General features: G+C 37.9%; 1 protein-coding gene across 1 annotated transcript in view; it reads left to right on the top strand.

Moving 5' to 3' along the window:
- The first annotated feature begins 452 nt into the window (after window positions 1–452).
- Window positions 453–20,732, top strand: part of LOC134657541 (actin-binding LIM protein 3) — a 97,261-nt gene continuing 76,981 nt past the window's right edge. Inside the window, exon 1 of the mRNA XM_063513117.1 lies at window positions 453–904. Within this exon, the coding sequence (XP_063369187.1) occupies window positions 700–904 (205 nt within the window). The 5' untranslated portion in view covers window positions 453–699. The remainder of the gene's footprint in view (window positions 905–20,732) is intronic.

Consider the following 20,732-nt stretch of genomic DNA (forward strand, 5'->3'; position numbering starts at 1 on the left):
ACACTAGTAAAAGTACGTAACGGGAGCTCATTGAAGGAACTGCACTTTTTTTGTCCAAATAATATTGGCATATTTGGCCAGGCTGTATCGAAGTGAGCGCTCCCAAGGTGATCTTCTCTGTACTGATTTTTCGGGATTGCGACTTCCCAAATCGGCTCTGGCCCGTTTCGGCGGCAGAGCCTTCTTTGGCTTTCACTCGAGATAATGGGCTTTATTTGCATTACGTCTTCAATCATGAACTATCGGGTCGGAAATGGCAACGATGACATTGACATTGCCGATAAAACGTTGTTAATTCTGCAACCTTGGCATCGAAATCGAACGTAAACACCAGCTCAGCTTAGTCACCGCGAAAAGCTTTCATGGGTTCATTGCCCATAAATCGTCTTCTGATTCCATATGCTGTATAGGAAGTGAAGGTTTTATTTTTAGAGTTTGACGCGGCGCGCGCGCCGTCGGCGCCGGCAGTGCTGCCCCGGACCGCGCCACAGACGGACGACGCGACTCGCGGCTATCGTAGCGCCCCTCCGGATTTCGAAACAGTCGAGTGTCAGTGATAACTTAGATACGGATTCGCCAATCGCGAGCGTCGACGCTCGTCTTGATAAGAAGCTAGTCGAGTGTGGAATCGAAAAATTTTAGAGTCAAACACGGGATTCTGTTTCTATAATTACATTACCCTTAGTGTGAGTGAGTGCGATGAGGCCGAAGGACGAAACGGACGCAAAAGTCCAGACGGGGACTTTCATCCTGTCGGAAAAGATCGACGACACCAAGTCGAGGAAGAACGAGAAGGATTTGAAGAAGGAGATGAAACGCTTGGAGAAGGAAAAGCAGGAGCGCGAAAAGCGCGACAAAAAGGCTCGCGAAAAGGAAAAGGAACGTGAGAAACAAGCTAAGAAAGGTCAGCATTATAAATATTTCTAGGATCTAATTGAAAACAGGTTTGAGTTTATCATTAGCGTTATCGTGATGTCATCTTTTGGAGGTTACGAGATAAGTGCGATTGACGTCGGACAATAAAATTGTGCGGTTGTATTGCTAAATAAAAGCGCGCAGCCGAATCGAGGCAGCGGTTACATCATTAGCTGACCTTGGTTCGCTCATCGCACATTCTTGCTGGTTACTCATTGGGCTAGCAAAATTAAAGTCAATAGAGCAGTCCGGAGTTGTCGCGTGAGTTGTCCCTGAGCTATGAGTAATCATAATAGTTCATGATCTTAATAAAACTACGATGTCAAGAATTTCAATTCCTCTCTTGCAGAGGCTTCAAACGGATTACCTACTCGTTAAGCTATCAATAAGTCTAATAAAGTGAACCTAGTTTACAGATGTTTTTACGTATGCAATCACTGATTATTTTATAGGTAATCAAGTGTTCCAAACAACAAATTGCGCCACCTTGCATACAAACAAAGACCTCAAACCATTCAAAATCACATTATAAGTGTTGAATATGCATGTTTTAATCTTTGAATGGTGTCGTTAAGAACTATTAAAGTAATGGCTTTATTTCTGGCCGGAATTGGATTATTTGAACAGTCTAGAGTTTGCTAATGGAGCAATTAGTGTTAGATAGACTGCTTGTCGAAACGACAGGCAACTTTAGCTTGTGTCTCTTTCTATGTCATCTTGAACATATTCCGGTTGCATCTCTTCCTCTCTCGGTGCCATCTCCCCCTCCTGTCGTTACTGCTTCAGGATAGAGGACAGTGCCCACTTTTCCGGTTTTTCTTCGCACCGCTTTTTCTTTGGCGTCCTCTTTTTAAAAACATTGAATTAAATGTCATTCCTTGCGTTCTTGCCAGCATTTCTTGAGTCTCTTCAGCTTCGAGGAAATGAAATCTAGATCAGCAGTATTATGTTGGCAACACCTCGACGTTTCTCGGAATGCGCGATACCTATATTCTATTTTGGCAAGTTTATCCACTATTTCACCTCAATACTCAATGAAGAATCGTCTGTAATTTTATCTGGACGTTTTGCGATAAAATTCTGGGTTATATTGGTGTGACAGTCGATCAGTTTTATTATTCTCTTTATTTGTCTTCAAGCTTAAGTTAGGTTATTTTATAATATGGATATAAAAATAAAATACAAAAACACTTACAAAAACAATACAAAATACTTTTTCTACTCCAGCACTTAAATGTGTCAATTAAATGACTGACAGTGATATCTAAAGCAATGTCATTTGAATGCTTTGTCTATAGGCTCATAAGATGACTGCTAGCAGTCATCTTATGAGTATAATAAATAATAAATAAATAAATAAATATTGGGGGACATCTTACACAGATCAACCTAGCCCCAAACTAAGCTAAGCTTGTACTATGGGTACTAGGCGACGATATAGATACTTATATAGATAAATACATACTTATATACATAGAAAACATCCATGACTCCGGAACAAATATTAGTGTTCATCACACAAATAAATGCCCTTACCGGGATTCGAACCCAGGACCATCGGCTTAGCAGGCAGGGTCACTACCCACTAGGCCAGACGACCGTCATAATACAACTGCTTTATTTTTTTTAAAGATACAAGTTCCGATCATCTTGATTGAAAGAGGTATGTTTTCATTTACAATAATAACTCTTTTTTTTTTAAATAATAACTCTTTTTTTTTTAAATAATAACTCAATTTTTTTGAAATAATAACTCTTTTTTTTTAATAATAACTCTTTTTTTTAATAATAACTCTTTTTTTTTAATAATAACTTTTTTTTTTTTGCTGCAGCTGTCATAGAAAAAGTAATGTATGCAACAGCTCATAATTGGTTCTTAAAATTCTCGGGTCTTTTTTTACAAAACTCGACTACGTCTCGTTTTGTAACTTCGACCCTTGAATTTTAAGAACCCTTATTATATCACTGTTGCATAAACTACTATATAAATAAACATATTATAAAAAACCTAACCTAGGGTGCCGCCAGCAGCGGGGCAAGGCCCAAGCTGCCGGTGGTCAGGGCCGCAGAGAGAGGAACCGGTGGACTATCCGCGCCGTGTCCAAGATCACCGCCTTCTGCATCTGACCCTTGATCCAACCACCTAGCGAGAGTCTCAAGATGTTGGTCGAGTCTCTTCGCTATTTATTATTACAATAGGTAAAGTAAACCAATTTGATTCCTAGGCCACTATGGAACCATGTCATATAAATCAATTTGACGAATTGAAAGTTAAATCTTTGAATCTATTTAAGTGTACGGTGTCTGCTTACTGTTACTGCACACACAAAAAAATCGCCGCGATTGCATGACATGTTAAATAATCTTCGCCGATTGCTTTCATTCGTCATGGACCATTCAATTCCACGTTCTCCCGTATTTATAAATTGTAATGCGGTTTCTCCTTCAATCATCTCGCCGCGTGACCAGCGGGTTGTAAATATCTTTATTTATGCCGCTTTACAAACAAAAGGCCCGGCTGTCACGATTCTGCCTGCATTTAAACGAGGTAAGGAGAAACTGCACCGCATACGCTAAAGGTGTGGTCATTCGCTTACAGTTACAGTGCAGAATTTACAGAGACCAGTATAATAAGGTACCCTAGAAGAACCCTCTATACTGTGTGATTTTAGAAGAATTTCCTTTGATTGAGCTAAGTTCTTCTCAGTAATGGTATCTTAAAGAAGGAACACTCCTTCCATCAACTTGTAAAGAATCGGCAACGCCCATGTGACATTCATGCAGTTGCGAACATTCATTATGCTATGGTAAATGTGGCGGGGAGTCAGTCTGTTTATCTTCTATATTTACGCTCAAAAGCAAAAGTTACTTACGAAATAACTGTCTCAATTCTGCGTACCCTCTTGCTTTGTAAACAATAAAGTCGTGTACAAATCATTTGAATATTTGGTTCGTTTGACTACTGAATGCACATATTTCCGTTTGTGCCGGAACAAAACGTCTTTGTTTTCCAGTGTTTTCTTTTCCAATTAGCATTGTAGCTTTCTGGGTTAACTGCTTGAATAATTCTGCTTTCTTAGTCATACATACGTGAACTGTCAATGCTTGTATAGGAATCTAATTGGAATTGTATATGATTCCCACAGCGGTTTTCTATCACCGCATCGCTCGCCGTTGTTTACTTCATCTTCACTCAAACAGTTTAACCGTTTCAGATTAATTTCTTCCCACTAAATAAGCTCACTGTCAATGTTTTCTTAAGGGACTACTGTAGTTACTTGCTATGGCTCCCAACTCCTCCAACTACAGTTAACAGCAGAAGAACATAAGCGAGCGAGGTGTTCAAAATTATCTGAATCATAACTAATGTACACTTTAGGCTCGGCATAGCCACTTCTATTGCTGACTATCTACGACCATTTCTGATTCAAATATTGTGATCGCCACCAAATTAAATTTCAGGTCTAGTCCTACTTCAAAATGATTGCCACTTTATAAAAAACAGTTGGAACACTTTCCGTGAGTTTATGAGTTTGTGTGTCAACGTGTCTGCGGGACCGGTCTGTTATCTAACACTTGCCATTGAGCAATCGTTTAATAAGGTTCGAGACAGGTTTCGTATCTGCGACCTCAAAAACTTTTACGTGTTTAAGATATCGCAATTGCTTTAAGTTCTGCAGAAGTCTTCATTAAGTGTTCTTTATTAGTGTTATTGTCATCTGTTTTAGATAGCAGTGGACAATTATAGTTAATTGTGTTGTTTGTCTGTCGCAGATACAACTTAATTGGTTTTGCTATTTAATTATCAAGTATTACTATTGCAATCTTCTTGAGTAATATTGTCACTATTGTTGTTTGCAATCTGTTAATCCGCTCAGAATGTTTTATTGTTATTAATATTTGTAATACTTAATGAGAAATTCTAATTCTTGTGGATCCTTTACCTATACTTATTTCGCTTTACACCAAAATCACATCAGTTAGAACCTAACCTCGTTACATTCATTTCCAAATTACCTTACGAGTACGTGATGAGGGAACGATCATAAAATCGTGTTAGTAAATGTCGTGATTCGAGATTTGCCGCTCGACTGCTGCTGAAAACGATCGTTCCAACCACCAAACATCACTCGAATGTTATGCATCGGAGTATCTGATAAATGGTTAAATACCTACATAAATTATAGAACAGTTTCATGGAAGTGTGTTTTCGTACCGTATATTATTAAAGGTTACTACTTGCCCATGTCGGGTACTGTTGGGACCACAGACTTAAATATACCATAGATAAAGCAAATATCACGATTTGTATTGAATCCAAGCGTGCCGACTTTTTACCACCTACTGTGACGTCACAGCCGCAATTTAGTGATGGGAAACCCTAACCGATTCAAAGACACCGATGCCCCTCTGCCCCGCTACGATTCAACTGTCTTACTCATACTCATAGATTTTATATCTGCGGTCTCGCTCGCTCACTCCCCGCTCCCCCGCGAACCACGCCAAAAATCACAAATCGATTGTCATGAATGACATCGATTTTCTGACAGACGAATGATCTTCTTCCCAACTTTTCCCTTCAATGAAACTGGTATTTACAAAATCTATGACTGGATCATGTGGAAAACAAAAATAATGAAAGTTTTTTTGAAACACGGTAGTAATTTATAAACATACTAAACGTATAAACATATATTCGTATATGTTCAAATTACTCCTTTTTTAATAATAACGATTAAATAGTTTTTTTTAATACTAGATAATATCATTCGTCTGTTCGAAATCGAGTAATCGATTAGAATCGATTATTGATATTGTAGAACGAACAACACTAGTCGCTAAATTTGACAGACGAATGAGAAATGGCCTGTACCACGAAGTCGAAGCGATGCGCGACAGTATCGCTAGTTCCGATATTCATCGACTCTTTAACATACAACGTCAGATCAAACGCTCAAAGCAAACGCGCAATGTAATGTAAATATAGTTTTGTAACGTTAATCTATAGTTACTTAGGTATATTATTGGAAACACAACTTGGAATACTTAAAAAATTGTTTTAAAATGAATTTACGCATAATATCATTTTAAAATTACTTACCTGTGATAGGAAATATGTCCTTGCCCTTGGGTGCTTGCAATTTTTGGGCTGTTGCAGTTACTTATCACGCAACGAGGAATTTTTTAATTTTTTACGAACTACCAGCTGCAACAACTGACGCGCGTGGACTGTCAGTAGCGACGGTCAACCTCGACGATTCGTCGGGGTTCGGACACGCGAAGTAGATGCATTTGCGTCATCTAGGTATATTTAAGTCTGTGGTTGGGACAATGTTCTTGTATAAATGTCATCTCCTGTACACAGTTTGTCAATAAAGTGTTTCTATCGGAGAATACTCCGCTATTAACTATTATTATATACTTTTTTCTACTCCAGCACTTAAATGTGTCAATTAAATGACTGACAGTGATATCTAAAGCAATGTCATTTGAATGCTTTGTCTATAGGCTCATAAGATGACTGCTAGCAGTCATCTTATGAGTATAATACAACTGCTTTATTTTTTTTAAAGATACAAGTTCCGATCATCTTGATTGAAAGAGGTATGTTTTCATTTACAATAATAACTCTTTTTTTTTTTAAATAATAACTCTTTTTTTTTTTTAATAATAACTCAATTTTTTTTAAATAATAACTCGTTTTTTTTAATAATAACTCTTTTTTTTTAATAATAACTCTTTTTTTTAATATTAACTTTTTTTTTTTTTTTTTTTTTTTTTTTTTTTTTTTTTTTTTGCTGCAGCTGTCATAGAAAAAGTAATGTATGCAACAGCTCATAATTGGTTCTTAAAATTCTCGGGTCTTTTTTTACAAAACTCGACTACGTCTCGTTTTGTAACTTCGACCCTTGAATTTTAAGAACCCTTATTATATCACTGTTGCATAAACTACTATAATCATCATCCTTCTTAGGCTAGGGTTTTTATAAGCCTGACCTGTAATTTATATTTTTAATAAAATATGAGTATGAGTATAATATGAATATAAAAGTAAAATATAAAAAGTAAATTACAAAACAATAAAAAATACATATAAACACATTATAAATACATTTAACCGATTTGCACGACCGAAGTGATCCCATAAGTGTTCCGTGAACAAAGTTTTGTACGGAACACTAAAAACCTAACCTAGGGTGCCGCCGGCGGCGGGGCAAGGCCCACTCTGCTATTATTATTATTTATTTCGCTATTATTATTATTTATATTTATTTATTAGTAAATGAAATATGCAAACCGCAAAACTCCAGACACTATTAAGTGCGGTTGCCCGAGCGATCCGGAAACAATTTACCAAGAACAGTTCCGTACGGACAATTCATGTCTTCCAAGAGTTCCAAGGTTATATTACTAAAGTTTATGCTAGTTTCAGTAGATAATTTATCTTGGTGGAGTTCATGGCATACAATTCAAATACGAGTAATAGTTATTTGTACAACAAGAGATCAAAGTTTGATATTTCTTCGAGTGCTTATTTTGAGTCCCGTGCAAGCGAAAGATTCTATAGTAGATTCACGAGCGTAGCGAGTGAATCTAATTTAGAATCTTGAGCGTAGTAAGGGACTCAAAAGCGCACGAGATGTAAATAACTTTGATCTCGTGTAGTTCATAAAACTTTTCACCTCAGCAGTGAGAACATTTAGACAACCCGAAAACATGTAATCCTTCTTCATCACTTACCTATTTAGTCATGTTTCTTAAGATATACTTACAATTAAGTATAATTATCACAATCAAACACAAAAACAAACAAACAAACGTAGTAAATTTCAGTAAAATAGGTAATATATGAAAACAACGACCATCAATTGATTGACATTTGAATCGGCAACTTTTTTTTTGTAAAAAAAAAAAACATTGTAAGATACGGTCCGAATTACGGATACTTACTATTTGTAAACTATTGTAGAGATTCTTAAAAGTATAATTATTTATTTTACGTGATATACTGTGTTTTTTTTGAGTTCATTATTTTAATCGTACAATAAATTACGTAAAATATAGTGTTTTTATCAAATCTGAAACTTTATTTTCATTAATTACATATTAAGAATTCATACTTGTATGTGTTTTGGAACGATGCGTTCTGACGTTTTTCGGGGGTCTATTATAAACCGTCAATATACCGTTGAATGTCGTTTGAAAATTTTTTGTCTCTTTCTTTTTGCTAACGACGTGAAAGGGACAGAGATAATAAAATCCAAGTATTTCGAACTTGTATTAGACCCCGCATGTTGAAATGACATTTGAATATTAAGGTCACTTGAATGTCATTTTGTCTCACTCAGTGAGCAAAATGCGATTTTGCTCACTGTTTTTAAGTAGCAAAGTACCCTTGTTCGAGCTGCTGAGGTGAAAATAATATTCTGCTTTGGTATCAGCTGCTGGAAGTGGTCTTTCATTAGGGTCATCCATCACTGAGTTCGCAGACTGAGACATAAATTAAAATGCAAATTGAACTTTTATAATTTGTTCTAAGTTTGAACTCCAGACGGAACAACTTTACACCCAATCAGCACTATACTGATTGCTGATACGGTTTTTACCGTGGTGCGGATTAGACGGATGATAATTTCTAGACCTTATTTATATGCAATAAGAGTAAGGTATGGTCAGTTAACTGGAAGGAACTGTTCGTAGACCTTTGGTATTATGGCGGCGGCAAAAAGTGTGATCGATCAATCACAGTCGTCGATTGTCTGCGCTCGACTTATTAGTTACGAACTAGTATTACAAACTGTAGTTGAACACGGTCGTAAACCTTTGGTCGATGGTGGCTTATTATGGTGGTTGGTTTGCTGTTAGTCTGTTAAAAACTTGTTTCTACAGTCAGTAGCTATGAATTTATATAGTTTCGATCAAATTGCTCACCAATCAACATCTGAAAATCTGAACATGTTCCGGCATACGATATTACGATAAAAGGTAGAGTCGGACCTAGGTAACTCTGCATGGTCTGCATGGTAGTTGTAATGACAAAGTGTGATAACATGACTCTCCCTCACTTTGTTCTGTTCAATGATCAACACGGTGCAAAGTTAGCTCAGACGGACTCTAAAGAGAAGGCCGACTGTGACCAACCAAGGTTCTGTCCCTGTTCTTGGTCAGAACGCAATGGAATTTGGTGGCAAATCGCTTCACTGTTGGAGACATGGTCACTTTGGCCGGATGCTTTTTTGGCTATTGTCAGGCCAGCCTTTTAAAGCATGTTTGGCTTCTTTTAAGTATTGGAACATAGTTTGAAATTGGAATGATTAGCTTTTACTTTGAACTAAAGTTTAAAAAAGGTAGACGGATTTTTGTTGGTTTTTTGTTTTTTGACACTTTTCTGAACACACATTGCCACCCAGCCAAACAAGACATCCGCGCCAGGCCACAAAAATTTCGTCATAGAAAGCTGTAATACCACGATCCCGACTATAGGGTCGTCCGGCCTGGGAACGAAATCATAAAATACCCGATAGTCGGGTTTTCGGCACTGAATGTGTTAAAAGACCTTAAAATTACGTCCAAAATAAGGATGTAAGTAAACGAAATGCGCGGGCGCCACTCCCGTGTCCACTGCGCTTGCGCGATGAAACCTCGGTTCCTCCTTTCTACTGGCACGACGGGAACTTGTTGCTTCCGTCCACGGCTAAACTCACTTTTCCTTTTAATATAACTGCAGCACTTCAGCGAAGTTAAGGGCAAATCTTTCTGCAATAATTTCTAGTTCTGCTCTGCTCTGCTGTTATTATATTCGAATGTCGAAACTAATACGCTAATTCCCCCCGCCATTGCCTTTGTTGTTTGACATACATACATACATACATACATACATACATCATTTATTTTATATGTATGTATGTATGTACATACATACATATAAAATAAATGATTTATTATGTGGTAAAATAATGTCTGGTCTGCCAAAACGCTAATGCTCTAATGAAACGCGAAACAAAATCTTGTTTATAGAGCCATAAAGGCATGTCATGAACTTTGGTCCTTCCTATTCATCAACATCAACCAATTTTCATACATTGTTCTCTGACAATTATAAACCTAACTGCAAAGACTGGGTCCTGTGCTACTACTACCAGTTTGGCACTGACATAAACGCTATGAGAACGTAACTTACTTTCTATGCATCTCGCTCGTACTCGTATATTAGTGCGAGCGAGAAAGTAAATTACGTAGACGTTAGCGTATATGTCAGTTTTGACACTGTCAATGACTCATGGTACGGGTACTGTTAGTATACATTTGTGTAAGACAAACAGCCGCACGCCTCAGTCGACGATGTTTTCCCGGCGGTTCTAGAGAACATTTTTAAAGCATTTGCGCTGACGCGTGTAAATACGGATGTCCGCGGGTGGTCCGACTGGCGAACAATCTCAATTTGTACCGTGGAAATTCTGCAATGTATGAATGTACGTGTGGGAATTATTTCCTGGTATCGAATCTAAATAACCGAACCGTCATGTCTTTTATTTTGACGAACATTCTTTGTAAAGTTGTTGTTGCCTAGTCTAGTCTGAGTTAACCTGATTTTGTAATACATTTGGATATTTAGAATGAAAATAACTTGTTAAAGTAGCCGTAGAGTAAAGCTAAGGGTAGCTTACATATACTTGTGAATCTATCGTTGCTCTATCTAGATTTTTTAAAGATCCCCTTTAATGCTTTGGGAATGATAACAATATTAACAATAATTTGCTCAAATACCATGCCCAATAGCTAAACTTAGTATTTGTCAAAGTTTCCATAAAAAGGGTTTTCAAGGTCAGTACCACGATTCGCTGGATAAACTATACTCGTGACCGACGTGACACATATCCCATTACCAGGCACGCACACTTTCAAGTGTTAATGTTAATGATAATTTAATAGTCCCATTACGTCACTACATTAGGACACTGTTCCAGAATTAAATAGAACACTTGAAAAGTCCAGAAAAATCCAGATTAGTCATTCCAAGAATTCCGAAAACCCTTTATTGGTCATCGGTGAACCTTATTCACTTAGACGTAAGGTTTAAAAATAGTGAGTAGAATTATGTTGGGTGAATGACGGGCTATTTTTGCCCGGTCACAGGTCAGGGCGCATGAAACACGCGGGCGATATTCTTAGCGATCGCTGGCGCCATAATTACAGTGGAGTTGGGATTTTTAAGAGCCAACAGGAGTGGTCATTTCTCCATACAAACGTACTCGACTGTTTCCTCCATGGGTTTTGAAGCTAGAGCAATGATTTTTTCAACGCAGATTAATATTGTCAATATCTGTGTCGGACCGTTTTGCTTTTTTTGATATTTTTGTTTTTTAAGGCGCTAGAGCCCTTCAAAAATGGCCAAAATGGCCTAATTGACTATGCCGCAATGAGAGGCGCGCTATTCAAAACTTATATCAATTAGCCAAAAAAGCAAAACGGTCCGACACAGATAATGTCATAATCATTTAGATTTCCAAATTTGGTTACGATTGGTTAAGTTTTGGAGGAGGAAACAGTCGAGTACGAAACCTCGATTTTTTAGATTTTTACGCAGGATTTTCGCCTTGTCCTTATCGCACTAGTTTTAGGAGCCGCTTCCGTTAGCGAGACGGGTATATTTACCTAAAATATTTAAATCTCAGCTCCTGTTGGCTCTTAATGTCTCAGCCATATGCTTTGCTACAATTGCTACTTACTGCATAACATAACAACCGGCGGATCGAATTAAAAAGGAACAAGTACGATTTGGTTGGTCCGTCGTCGGAAACGTAAACACAAATTTGAAATAATTGGTGTTTTGAGTTCTTTATTTTCAAAATCGACAAACATGTGACAAGCCTTCAAATTGGGCTCACTCATAATCCACGGATGCCGGAGGTATTCAGTAAGCATTGGGAAGATTTTAGCCCTAATGTTGATTGACTCTCTAAAAGTTTCTATAACCCTAATGTGGTTGCATTGGGATCCCTTTAATGTACCGAAACTTTATTGACCAAATTTTACCAACTGCACGTTTGTCAACTCAATCTTTCCCATATAAACATTTGACAAACTTAAAATCCGACAAATGATAATTCCCCAAACTGTTACTTTGCAACTTTTATAAGACCAACTGTTTTTTTCCCAGATGTTTTACATGGACTATAAATGTTCGCTCAAATTTATTTTTGTCAAATAAATCACTGGACAAAATTATTTTATCCAAAAATATATTTACTTAAAAAATGTTTGTTCAAATAAATGTATTGCAAAACCAGTACTTGACAAATTATGTCTATCCAAAACATTATGTTACTAAAAATGTGTTACGTCTGTAGTGATGGGTAGGACATCAATTTAAAATGAGTTTGTATGAGTACCTCATTTACTAAAATGAGTTGTTACAATGTCTTACTTCAAATGAGGTGAGGTACTAGCATATTTTCATCGTCGACTATTCCATTAATTCCAACGGCGACAAAAATATTTAATGTATATACATATTTATGTATTCATCACTTCCTTTATAAATAAATAAATAGTAACATTTAATTGGAGTGCAATTCTGGAGGTTAAGAATAAAACTTTTAGGAGAAAGATAATTTTAGAATCAAGTAAAATGAATAGAGGAGTGAAGTAAGACATTTTTGCGGTACGAAGTACTGCGACAAATTAACAAAATGAGTGGTACAAATGAGGTGCCTCACGAGTGAGCGACTCAACACTATACGTCTGGGTTAGGTAAAGTGGGCAAACCAAGCCTCCCGCATTGAAAAACTACACTACAGTATTACCTATATTTTACGGGAACACCCAAATATTCCGAAATACTTGGACGACCGGTCTGGCCTAGTGGGTAGTGACTCTGCCTGTGAAGCCGCGGTCCTGGGTTCGAATCCCAGTAAGGGCATTTATTTGTGTGATGAGCACAGATATTTGTTCCTGAGTCATGGTTGTTTTCTATGTATTTAAGTATTTGTATATTATATCTATCGTTGCCTGAGTATCCACAACACAAGCCTTCTTGAGCTTACCGTGGGGCTTAGTCAATTTGTTTAAAAATGTCCATTAATATTTATTTATTTATTTATTTATACTTCCGACTTTCATAACCTCGATTTTCATAATCCCGATTTTTTTTATATGTCCGAAATATCGAAATTATGACTTAAAAAAACCACGAAAGAACAAAATCACGACTGTGCTCGTTCCGAATACTTATCCGATTGTCATATGAACGAAAGCACAAGTTCCGAATAAAAAAAATCGAAAATATTTTTTCTGAATTTGTCTATTCCGAAAAATCATTGACCGATCGGAAATAAAGTACTTAATTCGGTACTCAGAAATTCGATCTTTTGTAAACTCGATAATGAAATTCGTGATTTTCAAAATAAGACCGGCTAACCAAAATCCGAATCGGAGCACCCCACTATTCACGTGGTCTTGTCTGTCCTACCCCTAGAGTGTACATATATAAAAAGCCGGAGGCGCGGAGGGGAAGCAGCCCTCGCCAGCCGTAGCAAAGCGCAGAGCATTAGTGCCTGCGCTTCGATACGCAAGGGCGAAGGGGCTGCTTTGCCCGTAGCGCCGGAGCAGATGCGGAGCAAGATTCGATAAATTCGGAATATCGTTATTCGAAATTCAAAAAATGGTTTATATTAAATAAATAAAAATTGTGAAATAATAATTGTCGAAATAAGTAATTGCCAAAATACAAGTTTGTCACGTTTTTTTTGATAATTGTTACATTTGTCATGTTTTGTTATGGTTTTTGTATTCTTTGGTAACTTAGTTCAACTGTGTTCTGTGTAGAGTAATTGAAATTTGGTAAAATAAATGTTGCCAAAGTAAGGAAATGTCAAAGTATGTTTTTGCATGTCGTTCTCTTGGGAAATATTTATATGCGACTTGTTTAGTTGGGAAATGATTAGTTGGCTTTTATATTTTTGGGATACATTGTTTGGGATATGAAAATCTGGCATAAAAAATTTTGGTAATCCATTAGTAACCCGGTTGCATACTCTATTGAGTACCATCGCCCACTGTTAACTGTACATCGGTGGACCTCATGCCTTTTGTAATAAGGTCCACCGATGTACAGTTTGGAGTGTTGCTGTTTGTACTAGCTGACTGTTTAGCTGAAAAATCAACGTCTGCGTCCCTACTTTCATCACCTACTCCACGTATTTATCTTAAAGTTTCTTTAATTGAACTTGTTTGTGTCTTTTCTTATTCAAGATTGTTACTATTCGTGACTTAGCCGCAACCTTCACCTTTGTCAGGTTCGGCGTGAGAGAGACGGAAGTCTGCGACTAATCGCAGTCACGCAACGCGCGAACAATGGCTCTAACTATAAGTTCGTGTGAAGCATTTCATGCGTAAAAACTTTGATTGTTGACTTTAGTCAGGTATTGACAATACACAAGTAGCTAAATTTATCGAGACTATTGTTAGGTCGTAGAAAACAAGTAAGACCAGCAACCTGTTGAAGTGACAAAAGTAGCGTCGAAACTGCCCGACCATTGTAATAGCTATGTGGCGCTGATTGTGACAAACACACGTAATATTTTATAATGTCAAACATTAATGCTAGCGGCAGGCGTTGGAACTAATTTTACTTCATAAGATTTTATGTTAGAAATGCCGACAAAATGTGGACAGCGCCAGTCGTGTACCTAGCGAATTAGAGGAGGTATATCTCTTACAACAGACATGACGAATTAGGTTTTAAAACCTATTTGTTTGCTGTTACTGTTGCTGTGGTATCCAATCCTATTTGACATTTACTTTCCCCTTTCAACAGTTACGGTTTTGCGGTGGCAAAAGTGGTTGTTAGTGTTATTTTACATATAAGATTTACACCAGAATCAATGGCTCAGGACCGCTTCGGCCTCAGTTTCATTTCGGCAACTTCTTAAGTAGTTCTCATTCGCATTTGGTCTACTGTTCCGATTCGCCAGCATTCCTATATCGTCACTTTCTTATCTCGCCCGCTTTCTTACGTGGGCCACTGTAGTAACTTGGTTATATTCCTAATTAGACTACAGTGCCGATTCGTCAACACTCCTAATTCGTCCATAGTGCTTACTCGTCAACATTCCTATTTAGACCACAGTGCCAACTCGTCAACTACATAGTGTTTGTGTGCCACGATGTACGTACAGGTCAGGTGTAGAATCGGTTGATCTCAACCTGAAAAACTCTTGTGTTTCAGCTTGATAAGCTTCCTCTACAAATCCAAGTAGTATTGATTGGCTATATTCGTTGTCCATCTCTGAAAAAAAAACACTTGTAACTACCTATTTATCTGTCTTTCTTAGATACCTATTGAGCTAGAAAAAATATTTTATTTGAATAAAATGTGTGCTGCTTCTGACAGTTTAAGTGACAATCAGTATTAATTCTACATTCTCAATTCAAATAAAAGAACGCGGACGAGTTGGCACTTTGGTCGAAATAGGAACGTAGACAAAAATGGTATATTGACGATATCAGATATTGGACGAGTTGGCACTATGGTCAAAATAGGAATTTAGACAAAATGGGGTATTGACGATATCAGAAAGTAGGCAAGTTAGGAAGGTGACGATTTAGGAATTGTAGGCTGACGACATGGCACTGTGGACGATTTATGGAGATGACGAAATGAAACTGAGGCCGAAGCGGTCCTGAGCCAAACAAAAGCGAGTCTTAAACTTTCTCAAGCACCAGTTTGCAGAAAGCTAATTTAATTAAAGCCTAGCTGTGCAAACATTCATTAGCTTCTGTACTGTGAGTACTGTGACGAATGCATTTCTGCTGGTGCGGCGAATCGTTCCGCTTGCCATTCGCCTCGGCCATTCAAAACACCTCCCGTCTCAAAAGTTCATTTAATTTGCTGCCAGAATATATGAATCTTATTCAGCAGGAAATAAAGTGCAAGTTCATTCGTAACTTGACTGAGAATTCGTAAATAAACCAAATAGATTTGCGGAGCCGCTATGCTCTGTATTTTTAAATCTATTCAAGCCAAAGTGTATTATTTTCACCGGGCGAATATTTTTGAAGTGAAAACTTCTTTAGCGGCGTTGGGCACTTTTTGAGGTGGGGAAAAATGATAAACTCGAGACAGCGTAAGGCGATCACGTGACCGTAAGGGGCGTAAGGCGATCACGTGACCGTAAGCCCCGTAAGGTGGCCACTCATAATTTAAATGGCATTTAAATCAATAAACAAAAACTCAATGTTATTTGATATTTATGTTGCGGACTCCTTTTCAAGACTCTTTACCTATGTTCAAATAATTTGACGTTGTCATGGCAGTATGTAAATAAACATGTCAATGAAAAGTGTGATCTTATTTGAGAATGATAATAATATATAATAAATAAATAGAATACCTCCGCTAAACGTATACTATATCGTGTTACCGGGCGTCGGTAACATAGTGAGGTGAGTTTTCACTTCTATCGACACTCCCGGAGTGCAACCGTTGTTGCTTGTTATAGGTATATGTTGAGCAAGGAATTGAATCGATAGCAAATCGAGTGCGGAGAGAGAAAACTATAGACAGATAAAAAAACACATTTTACTTACTTACGATAGTTCGATGTTTCCCGCTCCGAGATGCCAGATCTTTTCTAGTTGTCAGAAATGTTTGATATAATAGTAATTTGTTAATTCTGAATTAGGGCAACGAAGGTTCTGAAACATTACATGCACTTTTGAGCCCAAGGTACAAATGTACTTACACTTTGGTTTGACCATTGGTCTTTGCAATTAAAATATATTTATTAAGCTTTACGAATTGTGAGTTAACTGCGTGGACGATGGCATCTACCATTCCGTACACCGCGGTATGCCGCCCGTCTGCCACCTTCCGCTATAAATAGCGACATCTCCAGCCGAATTGCCCGCCGCTGGAATGTACAAAACACACCGAACCCTACTTATATCAGTTATATTCGCTAATTACCCGAGACCATTACTTTGGGTGGTCCAACAGTTGCCTAATTTAGGTCACTAGATAAAATCGGTATCAAACAAATCTTCAATTTGTCTCGTGTCCAGATGTTGAGATGATGTTTCCTCATAATTTGCTTTTACGAACTTTACTACGTTTTCCTTTACCAGCAGAAACTACAATGGTCTTAAATTTGTCAGTGTTAAAGCGAGTGACCATCTTCAAATAAAAGTAAACATTCAAGGCCTCTTTATCAGTGCATTCCTGAGCGGAATCCACTTTGTTTTTAGTGTATGATTGCTTCGTGACATGCCGATAAGAGCGCTATCAGTAAAACGTCCAAACAGGTCAGAATCATACAACTCATCATTTATACAAAGATCATAGCATTACAACTGAGAATCAATGTATCAGTCTTGGGACATTTGTATTTCCCGTCCAAGTTTTCGAACAAGTTGAAAACCGAAATTCGCAAACTGACAAAGAGAGAGACACTTATAGCCCAGGACTAGATTTCGAGTATACCTCTAAAGTGTGTGCAACTTGCAAGTGGCATAATATATCTAGAAGATACAGGGATTACACTTAATCCCCTTACTAACCGCACTGTACTTTTGCTCAGCTTGTACAAATAAACCTCTGATTCTAAGGTGCGGTCCCCTCAAGGTTACCGTCATCCAAGGTGAATGACGTCACCAGACGTGCACTCGTGGCGTTGCAGTCCTCTAACTCACCTTGTGTGTTGTATAATGTATTCCTTTTGGTGAGCGAGCGTGTCGCCTCAGGCACCTTAAAATTATAGTGCTTGCTCAACTGCTTACACTAACAGAACAAGAAAAGTGGTTAAGGATCTCGATCTTATTTTCCTTTTGACTGTAGGACCACTTACATGACATACATCTCCAAATCTATGTATGTTTCCGATACAGACTTTTTTGTAATGCCATTGGATCCGAGGACTGTGCTAAGTCTAGGTGTGACATTTAACGCTTAAGGCCGTGAATTTAAGTATGGATCAGCTCCATAAGTAGTTGATCGCTTGCGTAACTTGCGTTGCTTACTTTTGACATGCTATACTGGGAACAGTAGCCGTGTTGCAATGCACATGCAGTGTTATTTATCCTTTATGCTGTTTTTTTTCTTAGCTACGTGAATAACCCTTGTCGGTCCAACTGCCATGGCTGCAGTAATGGTGCTCGGGCGATGAACCGGCGTTCAATCAAGCGTGTAATGGGGCTTCCATCGATTTTGTACAAGACGTTCTTTTCTTGCTGACTCGCGAGTCGCGACGTGATGTTATCATGTTTGTACCTTTCAACTCTAACAAGCCATTGATAATCGTTTGTCCCTATCTGTCTTTTTCACTTTTGTGTCTGTTAGAAAGAGACAATACGGGGTGTTTATTTATTACATATTGGCAATTGTTTCCGTAACCTCGGATAAACAAATGATATGCAAAGCCGTCCATACATTATACTTTAAAAGTGTTCCCATGTGACAGGGGATGGGAACCAGGAGCCTGTTACGTGCAGTGTTTTTAGTGAAGTCTTTTTAGACTAGTCTGATAACTTGATAAGTGACTCGTTCGCAAGCGAATCGTCTTATTGTGATCTGAAGGGCATCTATTGGAAATTGGAAGCTTGCAAGCTATGTTCAAACCAGGGATGTTGCGGATGCCGATTTTTTGACATCCGCGGATGCGGATGCGGATGCGGATTTTTAAAGGCTCACATCCGCGGATGTGGATGCGGATGCGGATGTCAGGATAGTACTTGGAGGATATAATCAAACGGAGACGCCATGTCTGTAATTTTCTGTACAAAACAGTCTGCCGATTTTTGCGGGGGAGGGGAACGTCAAATGTATGCGTAACGTAAAAATAGCCATGTCAGATAAACGTCAGTCCATACATTGTGTATGATCGTTGGCCGCCTTTTTTCGACAGGGGAAAAAGCCTGTTAATGGCTACTCCGTTTAGTTGTATCCTCCAAGGGATAGTACCATAAAAAACGTCAAATATTACATTTTAGTATTTTTTATTTCAAAAAACCGGCCAAGTGCGAGTCGGACTCGCGTTCCAAGGGTTCCGTACATTAAGTCCCACTCACGCTTGACTGCTCATTTTTAATAAGTTTTTTGGTTAATGACTAAATTACCTAGCGGTCTAGCACTTACGCCGATGCTAAGACGTTCCTGTACCGACCTGTTCCACATCCGCATCCGCATTAAATCCGCATCGATTTTATGCGGATGCGGATGCGGATGTTGAAAATAATGCGGAAGTTCCGCGGTTGCGGATGCGCATGCGGATATTCGCAACATCCCTGGTTCAAACTAGGCAACAAAATGAGTTGGCACTTAACTGACCTTTCCAGAGAAGTCAGTTACATCATGGAGACCTTTCTTTATCTTTGTAATTTTAAGGAAAAAATTAGAACTCAACTTCTGTGCGTAGAATGTAGAATTATTTGAATTGATTCTTCAAAATTTAATCTGAAGAGGATCAGACATCATCAGACGTTTACTAAATTTGTATATTTTTTGTTTCCAGGTACGTTTGACGTCAAACAGTTGCAGACAAATCACACTATATCACGAATTGTATGAGTGAGTAACGGAATGGCATCGGATAAGTCCAAGACATGACTTATTTATTATCTTTACGGTCAGAAGTAGAAGAAGTTAACGTAATACAAATTCTTCTAAATGACAAGCACATGGCACATTCTCTTGTTCTCTTTACAATATAGTTGTGTTCTGTTCATTTTTAACACCTTACTCGCTTAGCTACTCCTGCCTTAATTTAGGCCAAGGATTCAGTTTAAGGAGTTGAATCGATCGTTGGCATTTTAAGCCCAAAAAGCTCAAACGCACTCCACTGAATTTTGCATTAGCACGTAGAATCTGTGCGGAAAGAGAAGAGTCGTAGAATGTATTGGGTCCTATACATTTCACGACTCTTCTCTTTCCGCACAGACTCTAACACCATTATTGTTTTGCATAAAGCATCTATTTTGTGCATTTAAATTAAGATAACATAGCTACTATTGAATGACGTTGAATTGAAGCTTAATCGTTGTCCAATTAAACCTTAATTAGCTAAGTATGACGTTATTGCGATACCTGTTTGCGTATCTTACGAACTCGAACACTACCTACTCGAAACTTCGAAAGTTGATTGAATGGACACTGCAATTTTTAGTAAAGTGTCCCGTTTTCATTGCTCGTAACGCGTCTGCAACCAATGCCGGTTTTTAAGGTCAAAATAAAGGCAGACGTATTAATAAATATCTTCGCAGCTATGCATCATTATTAGTATTATTACGCTCAGGTTGTATACATCAACTTCTTTCTATTTAATCCCGTTGGATATAGATGTATTAATACGTGAAGAATCATTTCTGTTAAAACTGTATAAGAACTGCCCTTACAGTTTTATTTCTTTCAAGCGAATATTCTGAAACAAGCGAATAATACTAAAATCCAGAACGACCGAAAATCCGAATCCATCGATTTTACCAAGTCATGCTGCGATAAGCCTCCCGTGTTGACTTTGCTTTCGCTACTAGGACCCTATTCCATTAACGTGGCAGCTATAATTAAATTTGACAGGCGTCGATTAGGCCTTTATAGCCTTGACCCATTATTACAGCGTTTTAAATTAATTTGCTAGAGTTCCTAGAGAGAGTAGAGAGAAAATAACGCCAGTTCTCAATTCTTATGGAAGCGCTTGTAGTTTTTCTTTCATATGTGCCAATAAGTGGCCACTGGTAATTACTACCTACTTACCTATAATTTCCCTAATTAGTTGAGTCTGTCTATGCTATATTTGCACGCCAAGTGCTACGTTTAGTAGGTA

This window comes from Cydia amplana, chromosome 20 (assembly GCF_948474715.1).
Source record: "Cydia amplana chromosome 20, ilCydAmpl1.1, whole genome shotgun sequence".
In the NCBI taxonomy this organism is placed as follows: domain Eukaryota; kingdom Metazoa; phylum Arthropoda; class Insecta; order Lepidoptera; family Tortricidae; genus Cydia; species Cydia amplana.